This window comes from Astatotilapia calliptera, chromosome 5 (genome assembly GCF_900246225.1).
Source record: "Astatotilapia calliptera chromosome 5, fAstCal1.2, whole genome shotgun sequence".
Taxonomy (NCBI): domain Eukaryota; kingdom Metazoa; phylum Chordata; class Actinopteri; order Cichliformes; family Cichlidae; genus Astatotilapia; species Astatotilapia calliptera.
In genome coordinates, this window is record NC_039306.1 from 16,095,602 (window position 1) to 16,107,633 (window position 12,032).

Consider the following 12,032-nt stretch of genomic DNA (forward strand, 5'->3'; position numbering starts at 1 on the left):
CTTCTGTGAGGCTTACTTATAGTTAGTGGTTGTGACAGTTGTAGCAGAGGGTGCGCGACAACTCTTCTATGCAATGTGGAAAGTAACATGAAAACTCACTAACTTGCAGGCGTCATGCTTTCTTTTGAGTAAGTTTACCTTTGTAGCCACCTGGAGTGTATGAAGGTGCAGAGCAGAGACGTTTTCTCTTCAATTTTGAGCAGGGACGACGCACACGGATGCTAAAGGTAGGTTCCCTCCCCCATGGGTGTGTCCACAGCCGGGAGACCTCAGCTTATCCACCTGCAAAAGCCGCTTCCCAGCACTACACACTTGAGCGTCGCTGCGCACGGTTGAAGATCCTCCCTTCTACGCACCAGGAACAATTCTTTCTTGGTCACCTTCTTGACTGGAAAATACAGATTCTGTTAATGCGATTTAGTGATCACTTCAAGTTAAGGCGGCCGCTTCAAGTTGATTTAAACCCAAGCTTTATTTGGCTCTGGGATAATCGTGTGGGATCTGCGGCGGATACACTGATACTCCTGCCTGCGGACAGAGGAGCTCAAACAATCTGTGGATGGTTTTCAGTGCTGACCAGCTATATCATAATATCCTCTGGACGTCACCATACGGTAGGTCATAATCTAAGTGCTTTTCAGCTACATGACAAGTTAAATTAAGTATTTATTTTCTGACAGATGCGCTCTTAAATCAATAGGAAGCCACATTTAATGGAATCGAGTAATAAGAATGTCTCCGTGTGTGCAAGATAGAATCTGTAATAAATAGAAGATGTATTTGAAATGTCTGTAAAATAATTTTTCCTTGAATATTAGAAATTTTCGTGTTTAGCACAAGCTTGCGCATATTTATATTTTGGTGTGGCTCTCCGGCGCGTGTGGGAGGTCGTTTTTAATGAGCGATACTCTGAAATACTGTTTTGAAATTTTGCAACAGCCAAGAGCAGCGTGTGTTTAATCACCAGTGCGAGTTTCTTTTAAAGACCTTAAAAGTTCTGACTTCGTGTGATGTCGTACCTTCAGAGGAAACGTATGTGCAGTTTTCAGCGGATTCTTTTTGACCGCTTAAAATCCCCGTTAACGTTATAAATGACACGTGGTTCATGTTCGTGTCCTCATAACTCAAAAGCCAAGTCAGGCTTTATTTTGGTTAACGGTCGGCTTTGGAGTTCTGCCTTCGGGGCTTAATGTGGAACTTGATCTTAAACCCTGACTGACAGTTTGACCTCATGCTCGGATCCGCGTTTACAACATCTGTGGCATGCGCAGACAATTACGGCAAAACACCTTCGCCAAAATTGTTTTTTATTGTTTCCAAATCTGGCGCTTCAGATGGCATTTCTCGTGACTTTTTGCGCTGGCGTTACGCGCATTTGTGCCGCCTGATCCACACGCGGATACCTCTTCAGATTCTTTTATGAGGACATTATCTTCAGCTCTCTTTGTGGCGGATAACAGCATGTTGATGCGCTTTGTGATTTAGTCTGTGAGCACTGCCGGTGCGCGCCAGGCGTGAGGGGGCAGCTCCGTGTACAACGGGTGAAACGAAGCTCTCGCTATAAACTAACAGTTACTGTTTTAAACTCTTAAACGTTTATTTATACGCACGTTTCATTGCACTGTTTCGAAAAGTAAAGATCTGCAGAGAGTGGCTAGGGGCGGGCAGCGGTATTTTCAGCTGGAAGGAGATTCCAGCCCATTCCCTGCTTAATAAAATGAAACGATCAAGTTGCGATTCCACCATATGATAGGCAACCAATTTAAAAAGGAAAAAAAAACTACACTAATTCATATCCAATTTTTTGCCATGTATCTCACTCATTGCTTGCTGTTCTGTGTGGTCTGACTTTAATGAAGGCAAAAGTAGCTGCATAATGCACCATTGATTGCAAGGAAACAACCAAATTACTTTAGTAACTACGAGTTGGTTACTGTACGAGTTTTGTGAATTGAAAGGGCTTTGCTCATTGTTTGATGGTCATCCCTGTCTGTCCCTCAGCTCCTGGATTCTCCTTTGTCCCTGTTAACAAACAGAGGAACAATGTTGTGGGACAAACTGTGCTGGTTGCTGGCCCTACTAGCTTTATCATCTGGGGGGCTGCCCCCTCCCAGCGAGCCCCTGTCTGCTCCCAGAATTTTCCTGTCCTTCAAAGGTAAGACATTGAAAATAATGCAGTGTCTGTGACCTAGTTGGTGTAGTTCTGTGTTTCTCTTCAGACATGCAGATTTGATTGCCACTTCGGTCAGCACTCTTTGATTTCGTGGGTTAACTGCTGGCACCGACTGAATTCAGGTCTTGGCAAGCCTGCCGTTTGTCCCTTCAGTGGTTAACACTGAGTTTGATTGTGTGATTGTGTGAGAGAGGCTTGATGAGCGGGATGAGGAGATGCGCTGCTGATTGTCCTGACTATTCAGGGTAAGAGAATATGTCTTCATCCAATCGCCTGGATGCAGTTTGTTCCCTAAACAGGCCTTTTTTGTGACCTCGGCTCTCTTCTGAAATCAAGTCAGATTTAACACTTGGCTGAGCACAAACTCAGGGTACACATCCAGCATGTTATGAATGTTAGCCAGTGCCATATGAGACCCTGTGTGTGTTGATCTGTCCCGTTAAAAGGCCTCAGTGGCAGTGTGTCGAGTGCTTTGTCATTCCATTGTTGGAATAGTCATTGCATCCATAACTGTTCTTGACATGTTATAGTACTTGTCCCTAAAAACACTTTAATAATTCTCAGATGAGGTCAGATCCTGGTCGTTTTATGAGATTACTGCACTTCAAATCTCATCTTTGTATTAGAAATTTGCCTAAATGTGATCATCTAGGAATGCTGAAGGTAAAAAGCAAGTGGGGGGGGGGGATTTCATTTTTCTGAAAATGAAATCACAGATATCTCAGACGGTAACTTATGTTACATGTCAAGTGTTTTTACAGCACTGGTGTTTGCTTCAATTTCAATTGTGTTACTTGATATTGCAATCTTTATGCTAAGCTGATTTTAAAAAGCTCCAGGGGCTTTTCCGATTCTCCGGTTTTTCTCCTCAGATATTTTGTTTATCTGTTTGTTTTTCTTCATCCCTCGAATCCCATCTACTTCTCTTTGTCTTTAATCAAGCTGGATTTCACACACTAATGGTCGCACATTTACTTGGTAGAAAAGAGTTCATTTATTTTCTACTTCTTTTAATGAGTTCCTTTTTGTTTTTAATTAGTTTTCGAGGTTACTTTATGCCTCACAGGGCAACTTCAGATAACTGAAGACTAGAAATGCACCTAAGCTCTGCATTCCCTAATTGTATTGGTTTTGCACAGTACCGCTGGGAATACTTGTGTAATGTGCTTTTATTAATGTTTTTTTTAACTCGTCAGTGTATCACACTAGCGCTACCATGCAAATATGTTCACTTTAAATATTCTCCGTATGATAACATCCAGCTATTTTAACAAGCATCTCAATTTTGGAGTTAAAATAAAACACAGAGATACTAATTTATGCTGCCAAGTGTTCCCAGCTGTTGTTTTTGTACTACAATGCTGAATTTGCTCATTATGACCCAGCTTCACATATTTATCCATAAAGGTTAGACAGTATCGCTTTCTACTGATTATTTGCATTTTGTGAAGCTGGAAGAGAAGATTTTGCTGCGTTTGGCTAAAATCCAAGTTTGTTACAAAAAAACTCCACAATTTGTCTTTGCCTTTCAAATGTTTGCTCCCTATCAAAGCAAAAGACTGTGGGTCATACACATAGCTACACACAGTTGTGCATAATAAATATTACAATAAAATACACATACAACTTTAGTACTGCGTTTTATCCATTTATTTACTTTCCTTCAAACCCATTCTACATGCACTTCCACATATAGTTTATTAACGATGAGATTTAACTGTGTTTAACCGTGTTTTATATTGTTGATTCTCTTGGGACTGCAAAGAAAAAAAGTCCTGCACTATTATTGCTCGACTCTGGGCTTTTTTACTCGGCCTTCTAATTTTTAATTTTGTTTTTTTGTGTTGTTTTGTTTTCTTAACTGTATGGATTGGTTCATAATTTCAGTTTTGCTCTCTCTGTCACATAAAATAAACAAAGGTTTGCCTTGTAAACCACAACTATGAACCTAAGCCGATAAGTCTGACTAAAGCAGCTACTGAGTATGTTAGGGCAGGCTGAGTTATTAACTGTGATAAGGGCCAAGTGTGCAAACAGAGGCTAAGACCAAAGGAATGTCCATTCAAAGCAGAACATCAACCCAGACTTCAAAAGAGCTGACAAACACATGCAGACACACACATAGCATGCATCACTCTGTCAAGCAGCACATAAAGTCCCCCTGGATCCTTTACTCTCCTTGTAGCTGTAAAAAATGTGAAGTTTTAATACTCCCATCTAAACTCCCATCTACAACAAAAGTCACATTTATGCAGTTATGTACATGCACTCTTTGTCATAAAGACTGAGCAAGAATGGGTTAGATCAGCTGCTGAGAACTCCTATATTTACTTTTAAACAAGGCCTATAATCACGTGCTATTTTAGTGTGCATGGCTCTGAGAGGTTGTGACCCTGCAAACAGAAGCCAGTCACACCCGAGGTTAACTGCCCTCAAACTGTGGGAGAATGGCACCATATTAACAAGTAATAGCTTGTTAGGCTAATCCTCAGGCACATTTGAAAGTATTTAACTTTGTTTTTCTTCAGCCTCTGAACACCTGGGTGCAAGGTTACTTCTGAGAAGAAAGCAGCAGAGAAACAAAGACGAAGCCAGGCCGTCCTGTAATTGGACTAACTCTCGGGGACAGTCCTAATGTGGCTTCAGTCTTTGTACTCTCCCTCCCAAACAGACTTTTTGTCCCATCTAATGAGTCGATGATTGTCACGCCTGAACAAAGACTTCACTATCTGCTCATCTCTCCCAGCAGTTTTCAGAGTGAAGATCAGAAATACTGGCATGTCCCTCATGTCTTTAATCTATGGATAATTGGAATTTTGTTGCTTGTTCTATTTCTGACTACACAAATGGAGTCCTTTCACTGACTCTTGTGACTATAGGTACATTTATATGGTACATGTCAAGAGAAATTTGTCCTACATACTACATGCATCTTTTTGACTCCTGTGTTTCAAGTAAGCATTTTAATAATAACCCTTGCTTCACCGTGAGATAACACATCATTTTCAACAGATTATCAAAGGGACACTAATGAAACCCTTTTCCCCTTGCACCTCTTCCAACCTGCTTGCTTCTTATGTAGTTTTGACACCGGAGACAGAGTTAAGAGCCTCAGCCAAACCTGCCTGCAATCAAGTCTTAGCAATCAATGAGCTGCTGAAAGCTTATCCACAGCTAACCTGCATGCTTGCACATGATCCTTGGCTGCTCAGGCTGGATATTAAGCCTGGGAATATGTTTTTGCCTGATTCATTTCAGTAGATGTTAAAAAAAAAACACGTGCAACCTTCTTAAATTGTCTTATTCGGTCTCCTTCAATCAAAGGCAAAGAGGTTGCACCAAACCATCATGTTATACTAGCAAATCACCGGGGAGATGGCAAATGCATTCAGCCAGCGAGTTTATAATTCTAAATCTTCTTTCTGTTCAGTTACAAAACTAATGCCTTTAATTAGTTTTCTCATCAGACCACATTGCACATTACATTGGATGTTATTGTATTACATGCAGCATCAACGGAGATGTTAAACATAATTGATCACACAGAGAAGCGTACAGTGTACATTACCACAATACAATCATTAATTTAGCATTGAATAAATAAAGATTATCCCTGATAGTGAGGGGTGCTTATGTTATTGCTTTTCCTAGTGATGAATTATTTTGTGTGTGGAGCTATGTGACTCACCTAAAGGTGGAGGGAGCTGAGAGTGTTGCTCTAAAGGGATAATTCAATTGATCTGAATGTGAAAGTTTTGCACAGAATCTTTAGTTCAGTGTGCTGCTCCAGGGTGACTCACCTGGTTTGTTGTTTCACTCTTTCAGATAGTTTTAAGTATTCACATCCTTTCCATTTCTTCATTATTTTTATTTGAAGCAAACTGGAGTTAGAAAAGTTTTACATTTTCCTTCTACATTTTTTTTCGCCCAATATCACGAATAAGTAAAAATTTAGAATTAAATCATTTGTATTTTTAAAGATAAGTGAGAATATTAGGCAAAATTGAAATTGCGAAACATTTTTGTCAAACAACTGATGTTTGTTTTTAAGACAGCTTGTAGTAGAAGAAGAAGAAGTAGTTTTTGGCAAACATATACACGTTTTGTCCCAACTAAAGTTCACATTTACGCTGCTCTAACCGTATACAGCATTGTCAAATTCAAACCTTGTGTGCGACTCTGCCTTCCGGCTGTGCATGTTTGCTTCTTTCCCAGCACAACGTCACTGGTACCTGAGGTTAACACATTTAGCACAACCCTTCACTTCCCCAGCCGACATGAAAGCAAATTCTGTGTGAAGATGTAGGTTGGAGGGTTCAGGGCTTTTTTTTAATATATATATATATAAATGTCCCAAATTCATATTACTATTTAATTAGCTGAACTATTTCAATATACTCCACTCACTGTATGCATCCATGCAAGACTGCACCTGTTGGTAGTTTGTAGGTTTTTCCTAGTATCTTCATTACAGAATGTAATGGTATCAAAAACGTTTCCAGAATGTAATATGTGCTGACTGTGGCACGCAAGCCCTCAGCAATTATTACTACACTTTGCTACTTTCTCTCAAGAGACGATGTTTGTGGAGGAGGGGAGGGATGTGCATCCCAGCAACCTCTGCTCTGCAGGATACATTCTGTCAAACTATGATTATTCAGGAGAGAAAAACAGAAGGCGACAGCTCCGGTGCTAAATATAGTGTCCTTCCTGTCTGTTTCTTTCTCTTTTTATCTTCCTCTCCTCCTCTGCCTCGTCATCCTCCTCCTCTGCCTTTACTCTACACTCACACCCTCTCTCTACTTGCCTGTTGATGAGACTGGCAGTGTGAGCAGCGGGAGGAGATCACCCCATGTGCAACCCACAGCAGGAGCATGTCGTTTTAGCACGTGCAAAACGCAAAAAAAGGGGCAGCTGTTTTGCCCAGACTTTACTTAAGAAGAAGCTACAACGGTGAGCTAGCAAGTGAATGTGTAAGTGGGGAGTGGGTGGACATCTGAAGGCTAAAGAAGGTTTCACGTACCAGCTCAACTAACATGCAGTAAGTGCTGAAGCTTGAAAGGAAATTATATGTGTGCATTATGTAGCCCTTTTATAGTAATTTTCACTCTGTAAATTACTGGCTCCCCACTCTTTAATGATGCCACAGAGACTAATACACACACACATCATTGCTCTCAATGAAAGGCACCACATTGAAAACATTTTCCCTCAATTTAAATACTTTTTCTGAGCTGGCATGCAGAACCCCCTGTCCCCCTGTGGTGATAAAAATGCTCAACATTCAAATGAAACTGTAATCACCCTGCTATTTATGATTCCTACTTTTAGGCATTTTAATCATAGTTTTAATTATTTGTAGAGGGGAGGAGCAGATATGATCATCTAGCTCCATCAGGATAAGCTTTTAGAGCAGATGCGACTAAAAATGAACATGCAGGGCACCCGGACTGTATCTTTATGTCATTTCAGAGTTGAAACTTTTTGAGTTACCGACATGAGTTTTGCTATAGGTGCAGACAATGCCCTCCCTAACTATAAATTCACATATTTTAACCTCAATTTGGGTCTAACTATTTTCACTCCCTATGTCTGGGTTTTGTTTACTTTTTCCTCCCCTTCACCTTGCACTGACAGCTTTATGACGATGAAAATTTGTGCTTTGATCAATGTATGTTTTTGTGTGCATGTGCAAAGTTTTCTTTGGTGACCCACAAAGTACACGTTAGACTATATTATAGTTAGAACTACATTGTAGGAGAGAGGCCTCGAGTTTAGGATTTTTCTTAACACGGTTGGCATTTTCATTGTTTTCTTTTAAAAAGAATCGCTTTGTTTGACCAATAAAAACAATGAAGTTTTATGACAGCCTTATGAAAGGTTTCTACATATAATATGAACATGCATATATTATATTAGATAGAACGGTTAGTGTCTGTGTGCCGCAGCTGATTGGTGCAAAATTGATACCATGATGAATTCAAGTTGCCCAAATTTTAGTCATTCCACTGGACAATATTGACCTTGACTCATTTAAATTGCAAAACTGGTATCATCATACTATGAATCATAATCATTAGCTTTGGCACAATATCACTTTTGTACACATTCAACCTTTAAGCTTTGTGTTTGGGATGCTCCACGGCTGTTCGGCATGCAGGGGATGCATTAACAGCTGTTACAGTTTCGTGAGTTGTGTAAAGGGGGCAACACTCAGCAGGGACAGAAAGACAGTCACACTATGATGGATGCACCTCCATGTGAAGGATGTGTAGGGGAGTGATAGAAAGTCTGAACATGTGTACATCCTGGTGTTTGTGTTTCAGGTCCCTGCTGCACTCTCTTTCTTTCTTTCTTTCTTTCTTTCTTTCTTTCTTTCTTTCTTTCTTTCTTTCTTTCTTTCTTTCTTTCTTTCTTTCTTTCTTTCTTTCTTTCTTTCTTTCTTTCTTTTTTAATCGAAAAGTGGCAGACAAGATAAAAATAGATGTCAGACATATGCTTTTTTACTCCTTCATGTTAGAGAGACATATTGAAGAAAATTAGTTATTGTAGTCTTTGTAAGGGATAGTTCAATAATAAGCCGGTCATTTTTGAGGTGTGATTTTAATCCTTATTAAAGGCAGATTATTTAGCAGGCTGTGATGAACCTCACCACCCGCAGAACAGGCGGGACGGCGAGGGAGCGGAAGAGTGCTTAAAGATGGAGTTACAGAGGATGCTGCGGTTTTCTTAAGATTCAGAGTGACAGGGAGGAATGGGAGAGTCTTCTAATATTCATTTTAAGTCCATGCGGTTATGTCTGCATTGTTTGTTTGTGTGTGCATGTGTGTGTGTGTGCATATGTGTGTGTGGGTGCTCATATGCTTGCAGAGCTTCCTCTGTAAAGAGCTGCTATCTATGACACTGCTTTGGTTTGGTTGCCATAGCAGCATCTACCTGTCACTCCTCACAAACTGAATCGGGTTCAAATGATTCTCTCTACAGAGATGAGGTGGGATGCAATCACAGCTTTGTGCTTATTTCCCCAGATGTTTGCTGTCTCGTCTACTCTCAGGCAACCCTGAGGTAAAGCAGCAGCATCCAGTCTTCAAGGCTCAGTTAAGACAAATGAGACAATACATTTGTTAAAACAATAGACTTTGATGAGGTTGTGGTGTGATCTTCTGAAAAAATAGAGGATTGGGCAACGAATAAATTAAGGATTTAGTTCTGTGCAGAGGCTCCACCGGGACTAGACTTGCTCTCCAGATGTGACTGAGGTGTGGGAGTCTTCACGGGTTCACAACTCAGACTGAAATTAAGGAGACAGGGGGTCAAGGGCACCTTTCTACTTGTTTATCTTAGACAGCTATCATTCATTTTTATTTGTCTGTCAGTGTTTGGATCTAGTTACCGCAGTGCCAGTGACCTCATTCCTATGGTGCCCATTTTGAAAATATTAGATGGTATACTTTTCAGGGTACATACATTACTGTCTTATATGGCTTTAAATGTATGTGTCTGTGTTACTAAATATAAACTACCTTGAATAGCAACGTAATGTTGCTTTATTTTTACTTTGGAAGGCTTTCAAACATTTAATATCCATCCATTCATTTTCTCTCGCTTATCCAATTCAGGGTTGTGGTGGGGGTGGAGCCTATTCCAGCTGTCACAAAGCAAGGGGCGGGGTACAGCTTGGATAGGTCAACAGTCTGCTGCAGGGCTAACTGAGAAAGACAAGCATTCACTTTCACATTCACACCTAATTCAGAATCACAAATTAACCTAGCATGCATGTGTTTGGGCTGTGGGAGGTTGATAGAGTGTCCAGAGGGAACCCAAACAGGCCCTGGGACAAAATGCAAACTCCACACAGAAAGACCTGAGTGACCATAGATCTGCTGAATAGCTTTTTCCAGTACAAATAATACATAAATTAAGCCTTTCAGATGTGAGTGAAATTTCCCCAAACTTATTATCATGTGAATTAGAAATTAGCAACTTTAATGTATCCCAAGCAAAAATACTAAACTTTTGCTAAAAGAAGCGTTCCAAGTGCAAGGATTTGTTGTTGTTTTAGCTTTTATCAATAGTATCGGTTATGGCTGAAACAGTAATATTTATAATCAGAACATATTTTCTCCAAAATCACTATCCAGTGTTTTGTTTGAGACATGTACATTTATCTGCATAGTACATTCTGCAGGCAACATTTATAATCGGCTTGATTGGTCAAGCAACACTTCCCACTTGTACTGCTTGTCTAGTGTTCAAACCATTGCATCTTACAGAAAGGATTGATCTCGTTGGATTAGAACACATACAATCTTGGAGTCTTCATCCTTTTGGGGGGCTTTTCCTGTCAGCCTGGTCCTATCTGCAATAACAGGTCTGTTTGAGAGTGACTTAGCATTAGAAGCAATGATGTATAGAAAAGTTATCAGTGGTATCATGTGTCTAAGAGGATTTTCTGCAGCTGCATCACTCTAGTATTATCTGAATCTGACTTGAACTGTGATAGGCTCAGTTCCCGTGATATGTTCAACTTTAATGAAATCCAGTTAAAAAAGAAAAACTTTAAAACTTCATTTAAAGTACATAACAGATATCAGTATGCATAGCACAGAACTGTAGTCGCATACACAAGATAGTGACAAATAAAAGTTGAAAAATCAAAACGTATAAAGCACATAATAATGACTGTAAATGCTATAAAAGCCTTTTGAACTTGCCTTGTTCCAACTCAGATATCTAGGAGGACATACAGAAAGACAGAGAATGCCAGATAAGGGTTGAGAGAGAAATGAGGATTGTCGGGAAGACAGGCTGAGAGGAGGAAAAGGTGAAGGGAGCAACAGAGCTGATTCAGAGAAGGCTCTAAGAGTGCTAATGGACTACAGGGCATCAGTGTCAGGTTTGCTATCTCAGCCCGAGCAGAGTGGATAAATGGAAGGATTTGAGAATGAAAAGGAGGAGAGGAGCGTGGGTGCGCAAAAGGCATACTCGGGTCGAATTTTGCGTCTGCTTCCCATTAGTTGTATATGAGTGTTGGATAAGATGGTTTACTTCAGCTTGTGCCTTCATGGACAGCCTCCACAGGTCAGTCCTGTGCCAATGGCCTGGCTGTAACCTTGTGCTGCGAAGCCTAATGTTGGAATCCATAAAAACTGCTGTGTGTTTATTCACATGCACATATTGTCATACAGATTGGCTTAGGAGTGCTCTAAGAAATTTGGACTAAAGCCCCAAGTGTGTCACACATGTCTTCACCAGCAACACAAAATGTTTTGAAAGCAAAGTACAAACTTGTACAAATATTTCACAACCATTACACATTGCCAAGTTGGTTTTATGGGAAATGCTTGCTTTCCTAAGTGATGGGCCAAAGCTGACTTTAGGCAGAAAGCCGAATAACATCAAATACCTGTAATCGTATGATTTTTTTTTCTTTTGCAGGTGTGGGAGATGTAGTCTGTTAAAGTCTCTGAGTATACACACTGGATAACTACCAAGTAGCTGTCTATGTGATTGTGGCAGAAATGAGGCCTATGGTTGAGTCTGACCATGAGTCTGTGGGAGGCTGCAGCAGTCTCACTATTGGATTAAAAAAGGAGGAGGAGAACATTCCTCCTCCTCCTGCCTCCTGTCAGAGTTGTATTTCATCATTTAGTTACTAACCTCTCCCTTCATATGCTCTACATACATTCTCTCTGCATGATGCATAACTGGTGAAAACCGAGCCTCTGTCAGATGCTAACATCATTACCAAACCCACCTTCAAAGTTTGAGATGTAAATGCTCAGTAAATAGCAAAGCTTTCCTTGTCAGATTGATTTCGCTTGAATCGGATTTGTATTTCCTACGTTCCATTAGCTGC

At 40.3% G+C, this 12,032-nt stretch overlaps 1 protein-coding gene across 1 annotated transcript in view; it reads left to right on the forward strand.

The window, feature by feature from the left end:
• Positions 1-237: 237 nt before the first annotated feature.
• The window catches only part of sema3fa (sema domain, immunoglobulin domain (Ig), short basic domain, secreted, (semaphorin) 3Fa), a 47,739-nt gene continuing 35,944 nt past the window's right edge, over positions 238-12,032 (forward strand). Inside the window, exons 1-2 of the mRNA XM_026167515.1 lie at positions 238-614; positions 2,002-2,155. Coding sequence (XP_026023300.1) covers positions 411-614; positions 2,002-2,155 — 358 coding nt within the window. The 5' untranslated portion in view covers positions 238-410. The remainder of the gene's footprint in view (positions 615-2,001; positions 2,156-12,032) is intronic.